Genomic DNA, 26,886 nt, shown 5'->3' with positions numbered 1-26,886 from the left:
AATTTGACGATTTGAATGAGTTTGTATTCGAATTATGATCTTGACTTCGTGAAATTACTACTTGAATTTTTTATCCCAATCTCTCTCTTATACATCTACAATTTCTATTATTCATAGAAAGAAGAGATTAGATAATATGAATGCATGCTGAATTTTCCTCTAAAATGAACTCTGCGTAAATATTTTTGCATACTTAATTTTCAATGATAAAATCGTTGTATGACAAAATATGTGCTTCAAGTCTCATTTTCCTTTTTGTTGATGACAAAGGGGGAGAAAAGTGATAACTTATATCATTCTTAATAGCATGACAAAATATGAATTGCAAAATCCTTGAGAAAAGTGATCGATCGATGATTATCTTATATGCCTTGCAAAATCCTTGAAAATATCGTAAGATTGATTGATCATATTGAATGCATGTCTAAAATGTATAATCATGCAATTCAAGTTGAAAATCTTTATCTCTTGTCATAGTAAAATTTGTCTCTTATCTTTCGACTTGAAAAAGATTTTCATCAAAGTTTCGTACTTACTATTGTTTAATGAGGATAACGATAGAGTTCTACGATTAGAACTTATCGGGTTATGCTTGAATCCAATGGGATGGAATTCAAGTGTTTTTTTATCTTCTCATAATATGGCATATAGATAGGGGGAGTTATGTTTAACTCCGTCATCAATTGATTGTCATCATCAAAAAGGGGGAGATTGTTGAATCTCGGATTTTGATGATATAATCAATTGGTGGGTTAATTGATCTAATCCATATTATTGAGTTAAGTGTGCAGGATTAACTACGATAACCAGAAAACATAAATCAAGGATACCGGAGTCGAGCTCGATGGACGTTTAAGAGACCGAAGAATCATCGGAGATGCTGCCGGAACCATCCGAGAAGAAATTGGGAACGTGTCGGAAGTTCGCCGAAGGAATCGTCGGAGGCTCGCGGAGATCACCGAGAAGGCTCGGCTACTCGTTAAAGTCATCACAAAGATTGGGAGCTTGCAGGGAGTCCGTCGGAAGAAGTTCGTCGGAAAGCTCGCCGGAATAAGACTCGACGTTCGCGGTTGAAAATTTTCTTAGGATGTGTTTTGGTTATGTAGTCCACTTGTAATTAGGATTAGGATTAAGAGATAATCCTATATCCTGGTTAGGGGCCAACTGGGCCCAAAGTCAGAGTTGGTTTAGGCTAAAAATTAAGCTAAACCAGCGAACTAGAGAGCCAAGATTGAAGCCCAACTAGTGGCTGAAAACACTGTAGTCGGGCTGAAAACACTGTAGGCGGTGGCACCGCCTAGCTGGGCGGTGGCACCGCCCAGCACCCGAGAGCTGGGCGGTGACACCTCCTTGGCTGGGCGATTGCACCGTCCAGCACCCGAGCGCTGGGCGGTGGCACCGCCTGGTTGGGCGGTGGCACCTCCAGCACCGGAAACCCTAAGAAAATTCAAATTTTGGAGCCCAAAATTTGAATCCTCTTGAGGCCTATAAATACCCCTCAAATCTCAGCTGAGGTTACAACTTTTGAGAAGCATTTTGATTGAGAGAAAAGTCTTAGAAAGTCTTAGCAAGTCTTGTTTTCAATTTGCTAGAGAGTTCTCCTCCTTCTTTCTTATTGAAAATTTGTAAGAGGTTGAACTACTTGTAAAAGGTTGTAAGAGGGGTATTTGCCCTTCCATTTCAAGAGTGTTGCTAGTGGAAGGTGGGAGCCTCATCGAAGAGGGGCCTCGCAAGTGGAGTAGGTCATTTGACCGAACCACTCTAAAATCGGCGTGATCTCTGGTTTGCATTTCATTACTGCATTTATCTTTCTGCAAACCTTTACTTTGCTAAGTTCACTGCCCTCATCTTATTACGTACGCTTTCAACGCAATTAAGACAATTTCATACGAAACATTATTTTTATCGTACGAAAGATTTTTTAAAACCGAAGTTTTAATCCGCTGCACTAATTCACCCCCCCCTCTTAGTGCCGCTCCGATCCTAACAGTCTCCTGGACAGTGCCACCGTCGGCCAAGAATTCTGGATTCGAATGGGCTATTCCATTCGGCTTAATTTGGGTCTGTTAAGGGCCCAGTTGGCTCCTGATTAAGTTAGTGGGATCACCTCTCAATCCTAACTTAATCTACACACTAACTAAGACAATTAAGATATCATTACTGTAATTTATGTTCCGGTGCGTCAATCGCTTCTTCCGGCGAACTTCCAACGAACATCCGACGAACCCTCGGGGATGCTCTAGCGGACTCCTAGCAAGCTCCTAGACTTTGCGACGATCTTCTTGGTGAGTTCCGACAAGCTTCTATGGCAAGCACCTGGACTTCTCGACTAGTTCCCGCAGAACTTCTAATGAACGTCCGGACTTCCGATGAACTCTCGGACTCCCAACGTGATCTTGATCTTGACTCTGACATAACACCTGCTGCATGTCTTACTACCATCGTAGTTAATCCTGCACACTTTTTTCAATATATATATTAGATAAACAAATGACAATTGACTTTATCATCAAAATTCGAGATTCAACAGCCACAACAATGAGGGCCTGTTTTGGTTCGGCTGGCTACTCGCCCTCGGTAGTGGATCCCTCTCCAACCCCTGCCCGCTCCTTCCCTCTTCTCCTCCATGAGACCTTCTTCTTCACCGACTGCAGCTTTCTCTTCTATTGTAGCATCGTTGCAGCTACCTCCTTTACTGTAGCTTTCTCCTCTGCAGCACCTCTACTGCAGTCCTCCTCTACTATAGCATCACTACAATATCGTTGCAGTTTTCTCCTCTACTGTAGCATCACTACAACATCGCTGCAACTTCCTCCTCTGCTGTGGCTTCTTCCTCTACTACAGCATTGCTATAGCTTTCTCTATTGCTGCAGCTTTATCCTCTACTGTAGCCGTCACCGCCGTCGTTGCCGTTGCCATCATAGTTGTCGCAATAACAACAGCAGCAGCAACGATATGCTCTTGCCCTACCCACGAAGCCTTTAGCTCGTAAACTGTTTGCTTTGCATCAATCCAAAATTGATATCCTTGACAGGAGTACCATCTTACGGGGGCATAATAGTAGATAAAATTTCTCCAACTATATGAAGAAATCTATCTACTATATCGAGGAAAATCCTCTATTGAGAAAAATCTTCCCTCGTATAAATATGAGAGAAATATGTTAATGTATTCAAATTTTTCTTCAATAATTTTTCTTATCTTATATTCTTTCCAATAATAATTTTAATTTTAATTTTACAAAAATACTCTGATATTTTTTTATTAAATAAAATTATACTTTAATCTTCCAAAACGGATTATAACTCTGAAAATAGGGAATGTAGTACTTAAATACTTAACCGGAGATGATAATGAATATAACACAATCTTCGCAATCGAGGAGCATCGGATTGCGACAAGACCTTCACACTATAATAAACCTGTACTGCAATTGCGAGTCGTCCATTAGGAGAATTATGCATATTATTGTTACATCGTACATAAGGCGTGCTACACGAGATTGACTCCTCACTGGACGTTCGAGCTTTATTTATGTTAAACTCCAGACTTCGTCTAAGCTCGCGAAGTCTCTCTCTCTCTCTCTCTCTATCTATATATATATATATATATATATATAGCTAACTCAGTGACCCCTTGCCGTTTCACACATCATAATGTCCTCTTCTCGCGGACCTCGGCGAGAAAATTGCCATCTGATTCCCCCTGTTGAACTTGAGCCGCCTCGCTTCCTGGATAGAGATCCGGTAAGAGTTCATAAGCACCTCCTCCGGCATTCCCCGGAGGACCGATGCCTTCCCCACGATCTGGCTCACCATGGCGTTGCCGTTGGTCTTGAAGGATGTCCACTGGAAGCCTTCGCCCTGTGCCTGCTTAATCACCGCGTAGTTCTGGGGCACGATCAGCAGCTGGTCTTGCCGGACCTCGCCGTCGAAGACTGTTCGTCCCTGGTCGCTGACGATCTGGACCCGGCCGCGTCCACCAGTGACATACATTATGCTGTGTGCGTTGATGTTCCAGTAGGGCGCTAAGATGGCATTCTACAACCAAAGCAAGAGTTAAAAAGAGCTCTTGTAGGAGTTCGGTCTAACTGCTCTCTCTCATATGCGTACCCTGTAGAGGACGACTCTTTCGGCACTCAACTGGATCTCTCTGAGAATATTGAGCTTCAGGCTGTTGAGAGTCGTAATGCTTCCGCCGCGCGGGGTGTACACATCAGCACGTGCGGGATCAGCGATGTTCTCCATGATTCTCATGGCGCAGTAGGTCTCGTCCAGGCCGTTGGGAAGGCTTCTCTCCCGTTCACCCTCCTCTCTCTCACCTCTCTCTCTCTCGCTCTCCCTCTGCTCTCTGCTCGACGGCCTCAGCACCTCGAGACCCTTCTCAACTCGGACCATCTCACCCCTCTCGTCATCCTTGCCCTGGATCTTCCTCGCTGTATCCCCGCTCAGACCCGTGGCCTGGGCAAGCAACTCGACGTCGAACCCGCTAAGGACGTTATTACCCGACGTCTCCTGCCATTTGCCTCCGGATGTTTCTCGGCCGCTCCTCTGTTTTCCAGCAAGTAGGAATTCCTATGGATACCGAGAGGGAGGGAGAGAGAGAGAGAGAGCGTCAGATCACATGGCAGTATTCCAATAGAAAAATACGTGCGATACGGGATTTGATATGACCCTGTGGTTCCGATCTAGTTGGTTTGCGTTGTTGCTGATGTCGACGACGGTGATGGCAATAACTGGCCTGTCACCGTTATTGTAGCACCAGTGAGCGACTCCAGCGGGCAACGCGATGACGTCTCCCTCCCGGAAGTGGAGGATTCTCTGATGCTCGTCTCGGGAACTCTGGGCTTGTTGCCCTTCCTGGAAACGTTCTTCCTGGAAAGATTGGAACGTCTCTGGGCAACCAGGGATCACTATTCCAGCGATACCCCTGCCTGCATGTGTATGCACGTGCATGCACCATAAAGTCAACCATGTAAGGGATAGATAGAGTGCATAAAGTGATCAAGACACGAGCCTTGGATGATGTAAACGAGGCGAGGGGCGTTGGAGAAAGAGGGGAGGAGGAGGCCTCTCGGCTGAAGAGTACGGCGAAAAGCGTTTACTCCGGCGCACTTGAACTGCTCGTTGTTCTCGTCAAAGTACTCCGTGACGCCGGCCTCCGACTGGACACTCCGGGTGGGGCTGAGAGCGTTCAGCCGCTCGATCTGGCACTCGCCTTGCTGAGCTCCGAGCCGGTGCGCGCTTCCCCACCCTCCCTGACCGAAGCCGAGAGAGCCATGACACAGGAGCAGAAGCAAAAGGGAGATGGAGAACAAAGCAGCTAAAGAGGAGGCCGCCATGGCTTTTCTTGTGCGTACTACGACTAACGCGTGGGTGGGGTGGGGGTGGGGGTGGGGGGTAACACAGAGGGACGGTATTTATAGGACAAAAAGGCACCATAGGGGTTTGGACGCACCTGAGGCACCTCGGCCACCCTTCGCCCTGCATGGCACCGATGCGCTGCCGCTCGACCTCGTGGTGCCTCATATCACAGTAGGGAGCCGCGTGGCCAGCCGCTGTCAATCGAGGATGGCAGGCCCCCTGTATCAAAAAGCATATATCGCGGTTCACTGTATTCAGCTACAGGAGATCGGATGGAACTAGTTCTGCGCCACGATAAGGCAGAGGTGCATGGTTGCGTGGCAACTGACCTGTACAACGCACCGAGGTCTGTACACGTACAAACCAGCACAAAATAACAAAGGAAAAAGTATATGTACTTGCTGATTTCAACATTTGTTTCTCCATATATAATTTTCGTATATACTGTTAAGTTAAGCAGTACGATCGCCTACAACACTAATATTAGATTATACCACCGTGTGACATAGTATGAGAGACTATATCTAAATGTACCACCACCCAACCTAATAGTACTACAGCCTAATAGCTTAGAAAAGTATACTCTTGAATTTTCTAGCTAATAGGTGGTTCCACCTTACATTGAGTCATCCAGAGGACCTTTCACTTGGCTCAAAACAGTCTCAACTCTAACCCAATAGGGCCATAATTAAGTTAGCATAGTTATACCAAAAACTAACACAATTATGACCAATTAAGACACAATCGTTTACAAGACTAGAATTCTATGTTGTTCGGCATGTCATTGGTTCATCCGACGTTTCGTCTGATCTTTCGACTCATCGTCCTCTCCTTCGGCGTATTGCCCAATCGGCATGTTAACCTCCTGTAATTTTTGATCTCCTTAGCGCAATGTCCGATCCTTCGACCCAATACCTGAACTTATAGCACAAAGTTTTTTTACCGGCATATCAATCGATCCTCCAACCTAATGTCCAATCTTCTAACATGTTCATTCCGACCCAATATTTGATTCATTATGCTTTAATCGATTTACTTTTTTTTATCAAAGTTAGTTCTATTTTACTTATCTCAAAGCATAGATTAGATCATAACTTTATCAATTGATTTCATCGTCAAAAATCTAAGATTCAACATATTAACTATCATCTATTTTACCTATGCAACGTATAAGACCTTATACAAACCATTAACCTAATTGACTATCAACTCGGAGTCACTATAGACTATTAGACTTATATGATCCCCAAACTTAACTTGTCAACACAACTTAATCACTATAGACTATTAGTATATATGTATATATATACTTGTAAACATATTGACGGTTAGTTATTTTAAAATTGAAACAAAATGAATTCTATATTTAAGTAAATTTCACTTTATATATATATATACATATGTATATATATATATATACATATGTATGTATATATATATATATACATATGTATGTATATATATGTATATGTATATACATACATATGTATGTATATATATGTATGTATATACATATACATATATATACATACATATGTATGTATATATATGTATATGTATATACATATGTATATATATATATACACATATGTATGTATATATATGTATATGTATATACATATATATGTATGTATATATATGTATGTATATACATATATATGTATGTATATATATGTATATGTATATACATACATATACATATATATACATACATATGTATATATATGTATATATACATATGTACATACATACATATGTATATATACATTTATATATTTATATGTATATATATATATATATTTATATGTATATATATATATATATATATATATATATATATATTTCAAGAACTAAACTGTTAAAGTTGTAAAAATGAAAAAAAAAAAAAAAAAAACAAAACAAAACAAAACAAAAACAACAATTTCGGTTTTATCCCACTGCCCCCCACGCTCTCTGTTTCCAGAGAGGAGCTGTGGGACGTGGGGAGAAGAAGAAAAGTAGAGGGAGAAGAGAAGAAAAGAAGAAGAAGAGGGAAAAGAAGAGAGGAGGAAGAAGAGAAGAATAAGAAGAGAGGGAAGAGGGAGAGGAGAGAGAGGTAGCTGCAGCAGCTAGGGCTGCAGCACAACAGAGGAGTGAATGTGTGGGGCTTCGGGGAGAAGAAGAGAAGAGAAAGAAGAAGAAGAAAAGAGGAGAGTGGCTACTGCAAGGGCTGCAGCGAGGAGCTGTGGAGCGTTGGGGAGGAGAAAGGAAGAAGAGGAGTAGAAGAGAAGAAGAAGAAGAAGAGAGAGGAGGGTGGCTGCGGCAAGGGCTGCAGTGAGGAGGTGTGGGGCGTCAGGGAGAAGGGAAGAAGAGGAGAAGAAGAGAAGGAGAAGAAGAAGAAGAGGAAGAGAAGAAGGAGAAGCGGGAGAAGAGTTTGTGACACCTCTGTTTCCTGCAGGAGGAAACAGAGGAGAGGGTGTGTGTGTCGCCGGGGAGGAGAAGGAAAGGAGAGGAGAAGAAAAGAAGAAGAGCAGGGGAGGAAGAAGAGGCTGCGGCTGCAGCAGTGGCAGCTGTAGCTGGAAGAGAAGAACGAGAGGGAAGAAGAGGAAGAGGGGAAGGTGGCTGTGGCTGCAGTTGCGGTAGCAGCTATGGCGTCGGCGGTGACTGCGGTAGCTGCGGCAGTGGTGGTGGCTGCAGTAGTTGCTTTAGGGAAAGAGAAAGAAATGAAAGGAAAAAAAAAAAGGGGCTGCGGCCATGGTTGCGGCTGCGGCAACGGCAGCTGCATTTGCAGTAGCTGTGTCTGCGAAAGAAGAGGAGGAAGAAGGTAGTGCGGTGGAAGGGGTTGCGACTGTGGTAGCGGTAGCGGCGGTGGTTGCGGCAGCTGCATTTGGGAAAGAAAAAAAAAAAAAGGAACGAGAGTAAGGGAGAGCAGGTGAATATGTTTTGTACGAGCTGCAGTTGTGGAGGAAGAAAGAATATTGATACAAAAAATGAAAACAAATAAAGGAGACAGAGAAAAATAGAAGAAGGATTTGGGCGTACACCTTCTTTGGATCTTCGTATCAAAATCTTCAGAAAGCAAGTGTCCCGATCTTTTCTCCTTTGAGTGTTCTGATCCTTCCTATTGCAAGTGTTTCGATCCTTCCTATTGTAAGCTTTTTAATCTTTCGTATTGCAAGTGGTCATGATCTTTCTTTACTGTAATTTTATCTCTACATTTGCTTTGAATATGAGAAACTTTGAATTGTTCTAGCCTTGCATTTGATATATCTCTTGTTTAGACGTAACGATTTGAATATGTGAAACTTTCGAGATTCTGACCTTTCTACCTTGTTATGATTATAACTTTATGCATTGACCTCTGATTTAGACAAAACTTATTTGATATGAATATAGACTCATAAACCTTTCTTTCAATAGCTTATTTTAAGAATTCGGAGTAAGTTTGCCTATCCAAAATTCTGTTTCAAATGAGCCTATGAATTTTGTAAAATAGGGATCATAATTTCTGACCTTTTGTTACTGAACTGCCTATAAGTCCCTGTTGGAAACTTTGATTTATTCCAAACTTATTTCATTTTAAACTAGACTCGTAGATCTTTCATTTGATACCTAGATTGAAAGATTTAGAGTCCACATGCCAGCCCAGTTTTCTATTGAAACCGACCTTGTGAATCTTGTAAAATTAAGATTTGTTCTTTGATCTTGGGTTACTAAATCTATTGTAACTCTTTGTTGGAAACTTCGATTCATACGAAACTTATTTTATTTGAAAATAGATTGAAATATCTTTCACAGTAGTTTTCTTGAGTATATTGTAGCACGATTGATAGTTTGAATCATTTGTTCAATGTACCTCTCCAATTCTACAAGAAATCGAGCTTTAGTCGATTTCGCATATCCTGGTTTCATTCCTTTGGAAATTGATTTCATTTAGCTTTCTTGTTCAATTAAGCTTTATATTACTGCTTTGAATCGTATGCTCTTGTCATTAAAATTATTTACATTCTTGAAAACTATTGTGTAACGTTTATGCTATATCGTATTGACTCATATAGGCACATATATATCCCATTGTTCCACATTTGCTTTTGATATGTGCCTATTCTAGTTTCATTCCTTTGGATATTGAATTCATCAAACCTTCTTATTTGAATTGAGTTATATGTGATTGCTTGGAATTCTTGAATGCTCTTACTTTCATTTCCTTTCAAATCTAAATACATTTGTGAAAGATTATGCTTGCATCGTATTGACTCGTAAAGGCACATGTACGTTTTATTGTTCCGCGTGTGCATCCGATATGTGCTATTTATTGTTCATACTATCCTTTTGTACTTTGGTATTTGTAGGATACTATGATCCTTTGCCAAAAATGGTAAAGGGAGTTATGCATAGAGCTTGCAATGCTCTGCCGACCCCCTATGACTTCACTTAGACGTGGGTGGATGGAGCTCCCAGACGTGGGAGACTTCTGTCTGGTGGTCATTTAGAAATGGATGAATCACATTCTGTCTGTGATCCCATTACACCTTTTGTATGCTTGATATGATATCCAGAGCTTTGGTTATGTATTTATGTATGCGCTTTGGATAAGAAAGATATGAATGCAATATCAAATACGACGTTTCAGCTTCTGTTTCATATTCGTTCTTTGATATACTCTGAAATGGTTCATATGACGTTGATATGCTTTGAAATATTTCCTACGCTATTGATATGTTCCGAAATGTTCCCTATGCCTCTGAAATGTTCCTACGCCATATATATATATATATGTGTGTGTGCATATACATATACAGTGTGTATATATATATATATATACATATACATATACATATACATATGTGTGTGTGTACGTATACATATACATATGTGTGTGTGTATACGTATACATATGTGTGTGTGTACATATACATATACATATACATATGTGTGTGTTTATACATATACATATACAGTGTGTGTGTATATACATATACATATACATATGTGTGTGTGTGTATACATATACATATACATATGTGTGTGTGTATATATATATATACATATACATATGTATATGTATATGTATGTATATATGTCTGTATATATATATATATATATATATATATATGTATATGTATGTACATGTGTATATATATACATATGTATATGTATATGTATATGTCTGTGTATGTGTATGTGTATGTGTATATATATACATATACATATGGATATGTATATGTATATATACATATATATACATATACATATGTATACATATACATACATGTATATATATATATAATATGTATATATATATATATATATATATATATATATATATATATATATATATATATATATATATGTATATATATGTATATGTATATGTATATATATATACATGCATATATATGTATATGTATATATATATATACATGTATATGTATATGTATATGTATATGTATATGTATATGTATATACATATACATATACATATACATGTATATATATATATACATGTGTATGTATATATGTATATGTATATGTATATATGTATATATATTTATACATGTATATACATATATAATATATGTATATGTATATGTATATATGTATATATATATTTATACATGGATATACATATATAATATATATATATACATGTGTATATATATATATGTATATGTATATATATATTTATACATGTATATATATATAAAAATATATATATATACATATATAAATATATATATATACATATATATATGTATGTATGTATATACATACATACATACATACATATATACATATGTATATATATATATATACATATGTATGTGTATATATATATACTGTAGCATATTTTAGTAAATTTCATTCCAGCCCCTTTGTTGTCCCATATTAAAAAAATAAATTGTGATCGTCTCTGACTTATACTTTTAAGCCTTTATGTACGATGACCTTGATAAAAAAATTTAATATTTGTATTAGATTAAATGTGATGTATACTAGTCGCTTTTAAAAGTGCATATCGTTTACTGGCTTAAGCTTTTAGACGAATGAATATGACAATACTTGTACTTCAATTAGTAAAGCAACTAAATTTAATTGAGTTGACGAGTGTTCTTTGAAAAGAGAGAGAGAGAGAGAGAGAGAGAGAGAGGGGAAAGAAGAAAGGACGGGCAATGGTTTTACCATTTTCACTAGTAATGCTTAGGGTAAAGCGAGAGGGCGAGAGAGAGCGAGATTTATTGGGAGTGTGGAAGGGATTCTGCTGTGATGATATATCGTCAACTGTTTAGCCTGAGATGAGTAGGTAGTACGCTCACAAAGAGATTCTTTCAGAGCTGCTGCCTAATGCGTTGCGCAAGTGCTTCTTGGCGCTTTCACCATAAAATTTAGCTCCCTAAAAAGAAGAGAAGAGTGGGCATGTTCTGTGGGAGGGCCTCAGTGGATATCTCGATTCAGTGAAAGGAAGGCTCCATCGACCGCCACCTTCGTCCGTGTACGACAAGTGAACACTGGTATCACTCTGCACTGGCCTCCGACATCTTTGACCCTAGTACCATTTCTAGCAATCCAAGTCTCACATAAAAGAGTGCGTTGGTGATCCTGAAGCTTGTTCTAGTGGTTCAGTACTCTTTCCAAGATCGTCTAAACGTTGGCAGGCATGCAACAGCAGTAATGTTTCATGATCATCAATGGTAAGTAATCAACATCGATCAGCCGAACAGATGAAAATATCAAAATGAAAGAGTTAAACAACAATGATGAGATGGTTGACATTCTGCTGTAAGCTTGCTCACTGCCGTCAATAGAGTTTTTTTTTTCTGTCTGTAGTAGATATTGGAAAATATTGAAGTGTTGAACAAAGTCTTCCATTTTTCAATGCGACTCATGTTCAAGTATGACAGAGAATTTACATGAAGAGACTGAACTGGAGCAGCACTGTACTTTAGTAGCACTGGGTTAAATTTCATTCATAAATGATTGCACTCGTGAACTAAAATAATGGATTATGTAATCGATCATTTTGAATGTGTACGTAAGTCCCTTTGTTTGACGAGTTCTTTAATCAAACGACCAATCATTTTATATTCATGTTAAATCTATTAATAGCGCAAGAATGTTAGTGACATCATTCATGTGAACGTCTCTAAATTTCCTGCTTCAAAAATGAAGGATTAATCATGCAGTACTCAAAAACAGATATAAAACCAGTTGAGTTAGTCTCCATTCACTTCGATAGTGATGGATCAATCTATGTTTTATTTTCTTTACAGAAAGAAATATGTTCATTGCTTAAGATTCCTTGGTTACAAATTTTCAATGGAGACAAATGGGAGAGTCCAAATGGTTATTGAACGCCAACAAATAAAACAAAAAAGTTTGAGCTAATAGGTCAAACGACTCCAATATTTGTTCCTTCTTTTCATTAGAGAATCTCTTAGAAACTGCTCCACCACCCCTCCCACCTTAACCATTCCAAAAGTGACATACAAGAACTAGACATGCACCAGCACAAAATCAAGACCCTAAGCCAATATATCTGAACCAACTCCGATCTTTAACCAACCTCTTTGCTTCCTTAACCATGTTGGGATACTTTGAGGAGATCACAAAACTAATTGCTCCTTCATAACCATGAAGAAATAGGAAATCAAACACATCTATATGGTTTTTGCTAAAAGGGTTCTCTGGGAATTGGTATCAGAGTCGTGGTACAAAATGTTATGCTTATTTTCAAAGTGAAAAAGTACAACTAGACGTCCTAGTAAGTAAAATACTTGAACTAGGAACTTGACCATCCTGTTTGGTCACATGGTTATTATGTAGATCATGGTTGGTTCAACTAAAAAATAATGATCCAATAATTTTACAAGATTCTTCCAATAGATGGGAAAGTATCACTAATGATCATAAAAATGATATATTCAGGAGATACAGTTGATTTCAAATTTTGGAACTGAGTAGAAAAACATACAAGTTCAAAGCTCTCTACAACACAACAAAGGAAAGAAAACCATCATAAATAGGGAAGAGAATAGTAGTAACACAGGAGAAAGGAAATTATAGAATATTGTTTTAGATATTTGTTTTTCTATTTTTCGTATTGATTAGAAATTAGTGGCTTCCAGTTATATAACCTGTAGAAGCTTAAAATCAAATATCCAAGACTCTGAAACACCATTTCAAGTATATATGCTCCCCAAAAAGATGGATTTCTTGCTCTTCATACCAAATGTCTGCATTTATGGATATAAGATACATCTCACCATTTCTTGGATAAAGCTAAAAACAACGTAATTAAATAATGACCCAGATTGAAGTTTGAAACTAGTGTTAATTTATCTGACAATTAAATTTACCTAAGGTTATTTGCTCAATCAACTTTTACTAATGTTTGCAAAACCTAACATTCATACACAATTCAAGAAAGCAATTTTCATTCACAGGCCGACCAAGAAGGAATGTATGCATTGCATACTCTTGAAATGATAAAACACAAACGATGCTTGTTTAGCAAAGGTCTTTTTGGTTGTCAACAAGATGGTAGGAAAAGTTTTTGAAATATTTTTCATAAAAAATTACATATAGGTTGTCTAAGTTGTTGGAAAAGAAAATGAAATTGCTTCCCCTTTCCTTTATATGTGCATATATTGCAGGGGACAAGATAATTTCTCTTTCTTTTTCTTTCAAAAATGTGTCCTAGGGAGAAGGTTCTCAAGTTCTCCCTTCGCTTTCTTCAAAAAATGTGTCGAAAACTTAGTGGTTAACTTTTCCTAGAAATTTTAAACCTGTTTCTATGTAGAAATTTTCTGCAAAATTTTCTTTTCAAAACAAACATATATTTCTAGGGAAATAAATTTCTGTAAGATTTTCCATGCAACTAGCTAAGAAGAATAAAAACTCTCATGTCTTACGTACAATGAATATAATCTAAATGAGAGCCAAGAAAGGAACAGAAAATAGTTTTACCTCAATGCCTTCTCTATATTTCAAATAAGTTCAATGTGTAATAAGTAATTTCAAACTAAAGAAAGAATCATCGACAAGCAAAACTATGCTAGATTGTATGGATGTGAACTTTTCATTATAAATATCAAATAGCATGTTGAATATAATTCATTCCTCATGCTGTCGGTGCATGTTGAATATCAAATAGCTGTCAGTATGTTTGGAAAAAAAACATTGTAACTCATATTTATAATTAAGTATTTTCTGAGTACCTTTCACATGTATTGTTGCATCTTATCAGTTAAGTGTCGTATTTTTGTTTTTGTTAGGAAAGGGGTTGACACTAAAAGGAGGGGAGAAATAGTACGGTAGTAAAAATTACGTCGGTTCAAAACTTTGTTGTGATTAAATCCGTTTCCAACAAAAACTGTTTCGTAAATATCTTAACTTGAAACACGTTCGTAAATGTATTGAAAGCAGTAAACTATTAAAGAGGTTTGCAATAAAAATAAATTGCTCAAAGTAAAATACAAACCAGATTTTAGAGTGGTTCAATCGTCGTGACCTACATCCACTTCGCCGATTCCTCTTCCGTCGAGGTTATCGGCATCCACTATCGATCTTCTTTTAATAGGTGAAGATCAACCTCCTTCTTACACCCCTCTTCTCCTTTTCACGGGTTTCGGAGTCAATCTTTACAAGTACACACTCCTCCTAAATAGAATTCTAAACTTAGACTATACGAGGGGATTTCTCTAATGATTGCAACAATGTTTTCTCACTTTTAAATACTCATCTCGGGTTTCCTAGGTCCGGGTCTGACACTGACACTGCGCTGAGCGGTACCACCGCCTAGTAACCTGCTACTGGGCGGTACTATCACCCAGACTGGCGGTGCCACCACCTGGCAACCTGCCAGGGGTGGTGCCACAGCCCAAACTGGCGGTACCACAGCCTGGCACAGTCTTAAAGACTGTGCTACGACAGTGCTGCCTTTTGGGTCATTGTTTGGGCCTAACCTCTCATTAGGCCCAATACAATTCTTACATGGGCTAAACTAGCCCATAATTGGGTTGGCCCAAATCTAATCATAATTACGTGCTAACTACAAAATCTAAGGCATACTTAAGCTAAACAAGTCCCTAGGTCTTGGTTTCTTCCGGCGATCTTCTAGCGAATTTCCGACGATCTCTCGGCAATATTCCAATAGACTCTTAGCAAGCTCCTGGACTTCACGATGATCTTCTTGCAGAGTTCTGACGAGCTTCTCTAGCAAGCTTCTAGACTTCTCGGCTAGTTCCTGCAGAACTTCTAACGAACATTTGGAATTCCGACGAACTCGAACTTCCAACGAAATCACGTTCTTGACTCCAGGACTTTATTTTGCTTTATGCCTTGCTATCATAGTTATTCCTGCACATGTAAAAATACACTTCAATCTAGATAATTATTTCTAAGCTTAAATCATGTTATTTGGCATGTCATTGGTCCATCGACGCTTCGTCCGATTCTTCGACGCATCGTCCTCTCTTGCGGCCTATTGCCCAATCGGTCAGGTGACTTCGTAACTCTGATATCCTTAGTGCAATATCTACTCTTCTTGGCCTGATACCCGAATCATGGCTCGAAGCCTTCTATCGATACGTCAACTGATCCTCCGGCCTAACGTCCAATCTTCTGACATGTTTTCCTTTGGCCCAACATGATTCTTCCTACTTTAATTGTCTCATCCTGATCGAAGCATCCTGTGTCACTCAAAATGCAGATCAAATCATAAACACTATCAATTGGTTTCATCATCAAAATATGAGATTCAATAATCTCCCCCTTTTTTATGATGATAACCAGGAGTTAACCTTAACTCCCCCTATCAATATGGCATATTGATAGAACTCTTGGATTAAAAAATCTAAGCAACATATCATGATAAAATCATGCATAACATCAATATACTTCTCCCCCTTTGTCATCAACAAAAAGGAGAAGTTCAATTATCAAGTGTTTTAGACAAATAAGTTCAAATCGTTGCATAATAAATATCAAGTTTTATCATCATGTAAGCTAGCAAAAATTTTGAATTTTGCAAGTTTGTAAATTTTGCTAGATATGTAAGTTTAGCATTTTTGCTTCTTGAGATAGGCAAGATAGCACTTTTGTTTCTTTTGAGATAGCAACTCTTTGTTTCTCTTTAGATTACAAACTAGCAATTATAGCAAGTTTTACATCATACAAGCTAGCAAATTTTATGATATGCAAGTTAACAAATTTGCTTTTCTTTGCGATGTGCAAGATAGCATAATTTTGCATCTTCTTGAAATATACAAGCTAGCAAACTTAGTGATGTTCAAGATAGTAAGTTATTTCTTTTCTTTTGAGAAGTGCACACTAGCAATTCTTTCTCCCCCTTTGTCATTGTCAAAAAGAAGGGAAGAACAATACAATAGTGCAATTCATTTCCTTTTACTTCAATCTTCAAATCATGACAAAGGATAAATAACAAAAATAAAAAATCAAGTTATGAATGTCAAAACAATTTTTAATCATGAATATTTCATCATTGCATGCATCATTATCATAAGTTGAAGTATAGCATGCATAATACCAAATTGTATATTTCCAAAATATAAAATCATCATTATATGCATGCCACAAGACATGATTTATTTCATCAAATCTCTTCTTTGTATAAATATCAAAAAGAAATATAGGAGATCAAATAATAAGATCTTGATTAATAGAGAAATCTCGTGTATCAAATATCAAGAAATCAAGATGATGATTCATATAAAAAATATCATAAGTTATAATCAAGAGAAAAATCATCATTTATCTTCAAATCATTCAACGTGTTAAATCGACAAAGTCATTTTTGAGAGATTTATAAAAATGATACATATAGATTCATCAAAATCCATAAGATGGAGATATTTTATTTTAAGTTATTGGTTTCATACAAGTATGTCTTTATCTTTTTATGCCAAATAAAAACATGCATCAATCGTTTAGGATCAAAAAATAAATTTCGTCATAAAAACCATCAAGATCAATAAACCATAAATTATCATGTATAACTTTAAAATCCTATGCATAAAATCGTCAATCATGGTATCAAAACATTTAATATTTTCATTACATCATCATGTCATACAAGATACTCAATCATTTATAATACAAGAAGTCATCTGATAATAAAAGTGAGGGATCTTGATTTATATAAAGAAATTATCAAATTTTGATTCCAAGAATTCAAGATCAATAATATAAATAAAGATTTTCCTATAACAAATAAAGTTATAGGAGAACACATAAAGGATTTCGATTCATAAATTCAAACCATTATTATTTCAACTCATCATACATAGTTTCAAAAGATAAATTCATTATGCATCATTACATTATTTCATCAAGCATGATTTCATAAAGTGTTTTCAATCAAAAGTAATACGGAAATCATTAAGATACACATTATCATTAAAACATCTAGTATGATTTAAGTCTAACATTTTGTTCCTTTATCATAATACATGCAATTTTCATGATTATTTTCAAAATTACTAGATAAGCATGATTCCTAATTTTTTACATTTTTATTTATTAAACATGTAATTTTTAAAGAAAAGTAATAATTTAAAAAAAAAACTAAATTAAAATTAACTCATGAAAAACATCATGTAATTTCAAAATAAATTAAAGGAGTTTTGTTTGAGTTGTTTACCTTGTTGACGAAAGCCGTTAAGGCGTATTTTGCCACCTTGCCTTCATCGGTTTGCTCCTCATCTTCGGATGCACTTGTTTCGTCCCATTTTATGTTCTTCTTAAGTTTATTTTTATTTTTTGATTGTTGTTTCATGAATTTTTTAAATTTCATGCGGAATTCAAGTTCACCATCACTTAAGCTTATGCTCGAGTGGTCTTCAATTATTCTAAATCCAAAATCCTTCATATTATTTAGAAGGTTGTTCTTGAGTTCTTTACATGCATTGCACGTCATTTTATAGGTCATCAAAGATCCTATTAGTTCTTCAAGAGGGAAATAGTTTAAGTTTTTTGATTCTTGAATAGCGGTTACTTTTGAATCGCAAGTTTTAGAAAGTGAGCGCAAAACTTTATTCGCAAGTTCAAGATTCGAAAAACTTTTACCAAGAGCTTTTAAACCATTGACGACATCTGTAAAACGGGTATACATGTCTCCAATGGTTTCGCTTGGTTTCATATGAAACCGTTCAAAATCGTGCATTAAAAAATTAACTTTAGAATCCTTAACACTACTTGTGGCTTCGTGTGTGATTTCAAGAGTGTGTCATATATCGAACATCGTTTCACATGTAGAAACCCGATTAAATTCCTTTTTGTCTATGGTGCAAAATAAGACATTCATAGCTTTTGCATTTAGAGAAAAAGCCTTTTTCTCCAAATCATTCCAATGGTTCATTAGAAGAGAAGACTTTTGAAAACTGGATTCGACTATATGCTATAAATCAAGATTCAATGAAAGCAAGAAAACTCTCATTCGAGTTTTGCAATAAGTGTAGTTCGTCCTATTGAACAAGGGAGGACGAATGAGAGAGTGACCCTCTTGAAAGCCGAAAAAAGTCATTTCTCTTAGGTGTTAAACCAAATAAGAAATACGAGGCTCTGATACCAATTGTTAGGAAAGGGGTTGGCACTAAGAGGGGGGTGAATTAGTGCAGCGGTAAAAATTATGTCAGTTCAAAACTTCATTGCAATTAAATCCATTTTTGATGAAAATTATTTCGTAAATATCTTAACTTGAAACACGTTCATAAATGTATTGAAAGCAGTAAGTTATTAAAGAGGTGTGCAATAAAGATAAATTGCCCAAAGTAAAATACAAACCAGATTTTAAAGTGGTTCGGTCGTCGTGACCTACATCCACTTCGTCGATTCCTCTTCTGTCGAGGTCACCGGCATCCACTATCAATCTTCCTTTAATAAGCGAAGATCAACCTCATTCTTACACCCCTCTTCTCCTTTTCACAGGTTTAGGAGTCAACCTTTATAAGCACACACTCCTCCTAAACAGAATTCTAAACTAGACTATAGGAAGGGATCGCTCTAGTGATTGCAATAGCATTTTCTAACTTTTAAATACTCTGTACTTGTGTCTTTTTAACCAGGGATGAGAGGGATATTTATAAGCTTCAAGTTGATTCAAACTTGGAGCCTAAAAACATCTCATCTCGGGTTTCCTAGGTCCAGGCGATACCACCGCCAGTGTTAGTTTGACACTGACACTACGCTGGGCGGTACCATCGCCCAGACTAGTGGTACCATCGCCTGACATAGTCTCAAAGACTGTGCCACGACGATGCTACCTCTTGGGTCACTGTTTGAGTCTCTCATTGGGCCCAATACAGTCCTTACATGGACCCAACTGGCCTATAATTGGGTTGGCTCAAATCCAATCCCAATTACATGCTAACTACGAAATCTAAGGTATACTTAAGCTAAACAAGTCCCTAGGTCTTGGTTTCTTCCGACGAACTTTTGATGATCTCTCGGCAATGTTCCAACGGACTCCCGACAAGCTCCTGGACTTCATGACGATCTTCTTGGTGAGTTCTAATGAGCTTCTCTGGCAAGCTCTGAGACTTCTCAGCTAGTTCCTGCAGAACTTCCGATGAACGTTCTAACTTCCGATGAACTCTCGAACTCCCAACGAAAACGCGTTCTTGACTCTACGACTTCATTTTTCTTTATGCCTTGCTATCATAGTTAATCTTGTACATGTAAAAACGCACTTCGATCTAGACAATTATTACTAAGTTTGAATCATATTGTCCGACATGTCATTGGTCCATCGACGCTTCGTTCGATTCTTCGGCGCATCGTCCTCTCTTGCAGCCTATTACCCAATCAGCTAGTTGACTCCGCGACTCTGATATCCTTGGCGCAATATTCGCTCTTCTTGGCCCGATGCCCGAATCCATGGCCTGAAGCCTTCTGTCGATATGTCGACCGATCCTTCGGCCCGACGTCCAACCTTCTAACATGTTTTCCTTCGGCCCAACATGATTCTTCCTGCTTTAATTGTCTTTTCCTGATCGAAGCATCCTGTGTCACTCAAAACGTAGATCAAATCATAAATACTATCAATAGGTGGCTCACACTGATCTATCAGGGGTATAAAATTTTAATTATTTATTTAGAGTTTAAGAAATCCAGGATTGTGGAATGTTCAGAAATTGATGTCAATAGATAAACAAAGACATAATTTGAATGGGCCATGCGAAAGAAACTTAATAGTGTGCAATAATAGACCTAAATGTTCACCATCTACTTGAAAAATAGACAAATATAAGCTTTTGATCTATTTTGTTGAAATCGGCCTAAGTATTTAGAAAAAGAACAAGCCGAAGAAGAAAGGATAGAAATTTTTTTTTGTCTTTCATAAACAATTATTGTAAATTTCCATGAGATATGATATTCATGAGCTTTTGATAAGATGCATACCATAATCAAAGGAAGTCAAAAGACAAATTATCACTGTATTTCTATATATTGCATCCGATTACTACTGTATATTCAACATTCTGAATTATTCTTCAATAGTGATAGGGGGTAATTAAAATATCATACAGATAAAACAAATTCTGACACCCAAGAAAATTTTAGTATCTGCTTGTGGTGTTAACAAATGGATTAAAAGACGATTTGAGTGTTTACAATTGAAGCATTGCTAGTGATTTATGCAACATCAGATATTAAAAACCAAACATCCATAATAACTCATGGAGAACTTTGATATCTAAAATAATTATGCAGAAGACTTCATGAAGATAACAGTTCTTTGTTAATGATTCAACTCCCCATGTGGAGTGTAAAACTTATGTATCATTGCTATTTATGACATATATAATTGATGCAAATATTTTAAGCCATTAATGCTCAAAAAGATAAAACAGATTTCGTATTGTGAAGAAAGGATGACATCAAGTATGCTTTCAAATCAACAAAAGCAATTTAATCAAATGACATTTCATAATTAACATGAAGAAAAGATTACATTTAAACGTGCTATCAGATAAATCAATGCAGTGTAGTCAAATGATTGATGCCTGATGAGTATTACTCAAATTCCACCAATCATGCCATTCTCCATAAGATTCGGACATTTGTATCTAATATTTGTAGAACATATTAGAAACTCGATAAAATATAGAGCACCATCTTTTAACATATAGGATTGCACGTAATAGAAATTTTGGTCACAAATTCTAATAAAACGAAGAAAAAGATCTACAGAGAATCACATGCACAAAACACCTGGAAAGTGCTAGGAAAAGAAAGAAAGGGTAGAATGAAGCGTGTCAAAACCATCAATCTTTAAGCAAAACAATGTGATAATCGTAAGTAACATTTCATAACCTGTTAATGGGTTTTGATTTATATTTTAGCACCTCAAATAGCAAAAGTATATTTGGCTAGATCTATACTATTTGAATGCATGGTATTTTGAACATAACATCCCTAAGAATATTAAGAGGCGTGCCTTTCAAATCTTTTCTGAAATCTAAACTTTCAAGAGGGAAGTCATGCCTGTTATGTAAATCATATAGAATATTCAACTTAACTATCAGTGTAGATTCTTCTACATTAAAATATATGGTAATATTTAGCAGTCACAGCCCACTTGCTATATTACAAGAAAAGTGATGGCGTGGAGAGAATATATCCCATGACATCCTAATGCAATTAATGCCTCCATTTAGAATATTTTATTTTGCCTAATTTGTGACAAGTACTCCCCTCATATAGTGTAAGCAAACAACACAAATGTGAGACACTTATCATATTATTCCTTGAAAGATGAGTCATCTTGATCAGTGTACGAAGTAAAATTAGAAGCCAAAACAGAGAAGTAGCTCCAAATCAATAAGTTTCAAGAAAAGAAAGGAAATGGAATTATAAGAAAAGTTTGCTGAGAACGAGCCTAAACGAAGGACTGAATTGATCATCATATGCTTGTTCGATGTGGATGAGCCGATTACCTGCACTGACTTACAAGATTCAACGACTACTTTACTACCACAAAAAGAAACAAGCAGAAGGCAGCGAAATAGATATGATGAGCAAATCTAAAAGCTGTCATAGTTGAGATCTCACGTACATATGAACTATCAGTTCAAAGCACAGTGCAAGCTCTCCTTTAGCATTACTGACCATCAGTACGAACACTGCAACCATGTATGAGCTATCCTTACGACTCATGCTCATCTACTAACAGTATGAGCTAATAGAGTAAGCAAGCAAGAACAGCAACATAGAATAGTTCAACAATAGAAACTTGAGGGAAGTTTAAGGTTCGAAGGCACTACGCACTTACCTAGAAAATATAGATTGTACTCCACATACATGCCATAAGCAAGAGTAATAAAGAAGACGGAGGTGCTTAACTGATAAGAGTGGCATATCGAATGTATTATATGTGTTTAATTACCGACAGATCAGGTGGCTGCACCTGTGGCCGGCGAGGGGCTGAGAGTGTGGGGCGGACGTGGCTGTGGTTGGGGGACTTGTGGTGGCTTCTTGCGCTTCTTCTTCTCATAGCTCACGCCCCGTGCCTTCGCCTGCATCTCCCGGATCTCACGGAGGTATAGCCGGACGGCTCGTGCTCCGAAGGGATTGGCCTCAGGCTTGCCGCCGTTCTCCTCGAACGCAGCACGGAGGCGGCCGATGAGCGCATCAAGCGAGCCCCAAGCTTGGCGGAGGGGACATGGGCATGGCGAGGGTGGGTTCGGTTGGCCAAAGAAGGGGCACAACGGAGTATGAACCTTTGTCTTCCCGAACTGGTCCAGGTACCGAAGGAACTCAACCACATGTGCGCCGCTGCATCTCCCTAGTGACAGCGGCGGCCGGTGATTCCTCAGGTACTGCCCGAACGTGTTCCAGTCCCGTCGCTTCTGCGACTCGTACCGGCTTAGCGACCGGGACGGCGAGGAAGATGACGAGGTAGCAGCGGCAGCTGGTGGGGTGCTGGGGCTGGTGGGGAGGCCATCGGGGGGAGGGCTCTCTGGATTGGGCATCATAGCCATGGTGGCAAGAAGTTGATCTCTGCTTCTTGAAGGGGTGGAACTGTATACAAGACAAGATGAGGTAGAGCACTAGGGTAGTGTAATTTTAACTGCCTACTGCATGTATTAATTGGCATCGTAGTTGCTGATAATGATGGTGGAATGATGATTATACGACCGATCTGTGCATGTGTGTTCTAATACTGATAGATTTCTTTTACTTTTTTATATTTTGACTGACGGATTCAATTTCTTACGAGCAGATAGAGGATGCGAGAGAGAGAGAGAGAGAGAGAGGGAGAGAGAGAGACCAGGCGAAGTTGTAATTCAATTGGGCGTGGGCGTGGGCATGCGCGCTCCTCGTTCCATTAGGGTGGTCCTGCGACTGCTGGATCTCCTTTCGGCAGGTAGCGATGCGGCTATCCGAAGGGAGCGCGATCTCCCAACAGCTCCAGAGAGCTTCTTAGCTAGCAGAGATGGAAGGTGGCCTATGAGAATTTACAGATCAGGAACTTGATGTGAGAGGAGGGGGAGGTTGTGGAGGGGGCATGTCGAATCTTACTCTTTTCTTTTCCCGATCAGGTCTCTCCTGTCACCTGCTGGTGATGGCTTCAGGAGAACATGAGATGGCCACTGATTGGTGGATTTCACGCTCTTATTCTCGGTGAACGGGAGCTCAGTCTTAGAAGGGAGTGTGTGTAGGGGTATTCTCGGAGACGACACTCGAAACCTCTGGTTAATAATATACAAGGTGGACTTAAAAAATTAATAATGTGGACTCAACGGTGGATGAGGGGAACGATCCATTGTCCGTACGTTAAACCAAGCGTCCACATAAAAATATTCATTTCTTTGTGTTGGGTTGGAGTATAAAAACTGAGATGTCTGCCCTAAGGAGCTCCGTTTTTGTGGCAGGGAGGGAGGGAGAGAGAGAGAGAGAAAAAAAGGTCTGTGAGTAGTGTGGAAAAAACTTTTGACAAGGAGCTGAAAGATAGATGGTGACAGGCGAAAGCGCCAAGAAATTGTGGACTCTCTCGCAGCGTCCGTGTCGAAAGAGCAAGAGCCATCGTGGGCCCCGCGCACGGGCACCGCATTGCTTCTTCCAATCGCTGCGCGGGTATGTCGACCGGCGGAAGCACCAATGAGACAAACTTAAGAGGAGGTCGTGCAGGGTGCAGGATCCTCTCCAATCCTAATGTAAACTGAAACTCTCCAATTCTTGCCATCGCGGGGTTCACCTCCATCGTCTGGTCCAATCTGGACTCATTCGTGAAACCGACGCTCTTGGTGGGGATCCGAACCCTGTAAAATATGTTAGTGGAACGAACTGTTTCTGAATGCAATCAGTGCAGGGACTCTTTCATCTAAATGACCAAAGTGTCTTCCCTCTCATAGCTGAGGTTGCTGCAGCCTTCGATGACCTTCTACTATTTTGGGATTCTTGAGGACCTTTTCTCCAATCAAGTACATCATGTGAATTTAGTTTAAAATTTGAACTCAAAAATAATGAAGGGCTGTTCTAAAGAGTCTTGTAACTCATCATTTGTTTTTGGCATTAACAAGATATATAGGTCTTGGCACTTATGTAGTGATGTCCATTAATACAATAATAAGAGTCATATAAATCTTGATTTTATTATAAATTATCTTCACCAAATAAGAGCTGCTCGCTTCCCCATATTGGTATTATTAGATCTTGAAAAAAAAATAAAGATCAGATCTCATTTATCACCAATATAGATTGTATTATTATAAGGCGATACCTTTCAAATTAAAAAAATATTAATATCATCTAAGAGTAGTCAACAAGATATTTAAATAATAAATTGATAAAAATATGAAGCTTATATGGATCACATGCTTGTGAAAAGTTGAATGTTTGACACCCAATTTGTTAGGGTAAACACCTTTTTCTTAGCCGTGACCCCGGGGGTCGTCTCGGCTCGTTCGAGGGTCCGAATGGCGGGGATCTCCCTGGGGCGTTGCTCGTTTCTGCCAAGGCGATCGGGTGCGGCTTCGGTCTCGGGGCGACGCTGCGACTTCCTCCGGGAGGGGATTCGGTGTGTCCGGACGGAGGCCTTGGCTCGATACCTACACAAAGGTCGGGTCGGGATGCTCCACCCGACCCCTCCGACGATCAAGTTAGAGAATGACGTGGAGGTCGGTTTTCTTCCAGGAGGTCGCCCCCCTTTCTCCTTCTGGCTCGGGGGTGTTTATAGGGGGACTCGACGTTACCGGGCGCGCCATCCCGTCAGTCGGGGCCGTACTTCTGATAGCGTCCGACATCGCCGAGGACGTTGCGTAGGGGACTGGGGAATCGCAGGGTATGGGCGAGCTTCAACCGCTACCTACTTCTGTCTTGTCCTACTGTGTTGGGTCAACTGAGGGGGCTGTGGGCTCAACGAAGCTGACGTCCGGACGCAGACCGTCACCCTCGTTGCTCTTCCTGGGGCGCCGCGCCTGTCCACGTGCGGGGGACGTTGCCAGGAGTGAGGTCTGCCATTTTTTGCCATATCACAGTTGGTTCATTTAGAAGACTTTTATAAGAATTAAAAAAACATTAAATATGGTTAAATCAATCCAAGTGCACCTTCGATGTTAGCTCCAAAAAGTTTCTCAAATTTATAATCCATTAAAGAGGAATTAATATTAACCCAAAGTTTAGTATGAAGCCTTTGGCATTGCTTAAGAAAGTCCAGTAATTGATCGATTGAATTGTCACCTTGAGCCGATTCTTTTCTAAAACTAGCGATAGTTGTTTTCTTTTCTTCCAAAACTTAAAGTGGCTAAAGGAGGTTCAATAAAGGAAACAATTGAATGAATACTTTCGGCTCACCTCCGTAGCTCTCAACCCAAAGAAAGAACTATATCTTTACTTACCAATGACTCCCTTAGTAGGAGCTCGATGTTGATCCAAAAAGAGCAAATCCAAAAGCGAGTCTACTCAGTTATGTAATAAAAGATGCCTAGTAGCACTACAAATTTTGAAAAGTTGATGTATATTTTGATCTTGCAGTTAAAAAACTTCATCCTTACCTTCAAGTGCATCATGTTATTGTAATAATCAATCAACTTTTGAGGCAAATGCTCTCCAAGCTTGATGTCTTGAGTCAACTCCTCAAGTGGTCAATCATGCTCAACAAATTCGACATCTCCTATCAACTTGAACTATCATAAAAGCTTAGGCAATAGTAGACTTTGTTTTTGAAATGATATGTACCACAAGCCATGGACTCTTCATGTTGACAAGTTAGGTTTGGAGAGTGAAATCTTTGAGTATGTCTTTGGTCCAACTTTAAGGTTACTAACAACAAGGTCGAATATAAATCTCTCCTTATCCGACTCCACCTCAACAAAAGCTTAAAGTAGTAATATAGAGGTTTACAATGACATATCTAATAGTGAATCTAGTCAATGATGATTATGAAGCTTGAAACCCAATAATGTCCAAATATCTCGTCAAAGATAAGCAACTAGTTGTCAACCTTGCATCCTTCCATATCAAGTGCAACAAGATATAAAGGTGCCCTACAAGGCTCATGCACTTTAAAAGTTGGCATCAC

At 38.5% G+C, this 26,886-nt stretch overlaps 2 protein-coding genes across 3 annotated transcripts; both read right to left on the bottom strand.

Moving 5' to 3' along the window:
- Positions 1 to 3,590: 3,590 nt before the first annotated feature.
- On the bottom strand, positions 3,591 to 5,379 carry LOC135637866 (cocosin 1-like). Its single transcript, XM_065150708.1, has 4 exons — positions 5,013 to 5,379; positions 4,674 to 4,929; positions 4,113 to 4,574; positions 3,591 to 4,040 (listed from the first exon to the last, which is right to left on the bottom strand). The coding sequence occupies exons 1-4, from the start codon at positions 5,339 to 5,341 to the stop codon at positions 3,645 to 3,647; spliced, it is 1,443 nt and encodes a 480-aa protein (XP_065006780.1). The 5' UTR covers positions 5,342 to 5,379; the 3' UTR covers positions 3,591 to 3,644.
- Positions 5,380 to 22,563: 17,184 nt separating this feature from the next.
- Positions 22,564 to 24,228, bottom strand: LOC103974737 (protein LIGHT-DEPENDENT SHORT HYPOCOTYLS 4). Of its 2 annotated transcripts, none has more exons than XM_009389617.3 (3): positions 23,886 to 24,228; positions 23,635 to 23,811; positions 22,564 to 23,384 (listed from the first exon to the last, which is right to left on the bottom strand). In XM_009389617.3, exon 3 carries the CDS (start codon positions 23,342 to 23,344, stop codon positions 22,757 to 22,759), a length of 588 nt encoding a protein of 195 aa, XP_009387892.2. In that variant the 5' UTR covers positions 23,345 to 23,384; positions 23,635 to 23,811; positions 23,886 to 24,228; the 3' UTR covers positions 22,564 to 22,756. The 2 variants fall into 2 exon arrangements, with proteins under 2 accessions (XP_009387892.2, XP_009387893.2); XM_009389618.3 differs by having other exon boundaries at positions 23,635 to 23,790.
- Between the last annotated feature and the right edge of the window lie 2,658 nt (positions 24,229 to 26,886).

This window comes from Musa acuminata, chromosome BXJ3-5 (genome assembly GCF_036884655.1).
Source record: "Musa acuminata AAA Group cultivar baxijiao chromosome BXJ3-5, Cavendish_Baxijiao_AAA, whole genome shotgun sequence".
NCBI lineage: Eukaryota > Viridiplantae > Streptophyta > Magnoliopsida > Zingiberales > Musaceae > Musa > Musa acuminata.
This window is presented reverse-complemented; position numbering and strand designations above follow the sequence as displayed.

Coding starts and splice junctions, on each gene's coding strand:
- LOC135637866 (XM_065150708.1), bottom strand. CDS start 5,341: ATGGCGGCCTCCTCTTTAGCTGCTTTGTTCTCCATCTCCCTTTTGCTT. Junction 4,575..4,673: donor AACTAGATCGGAACCACAGG/GTCATATCAAAT, acceptor CGGTATCCATAG/GAATTCCTACTTGCTGGAAA. Junction 4,041..4,112: donor AAAGAGTCGTCCTCTACAGG/GTACGCATATGA, acceptor CTTTGGTTGTAG/AATGCCATCTTAGCGCCCTA.
- LOC103974737 (XM_009389617.3), bottom strand. CDS start 23,344: ATGGCTATGATGCCCAATCCAGAGAGCCCTCCCCCCGATGGCCTCCCC.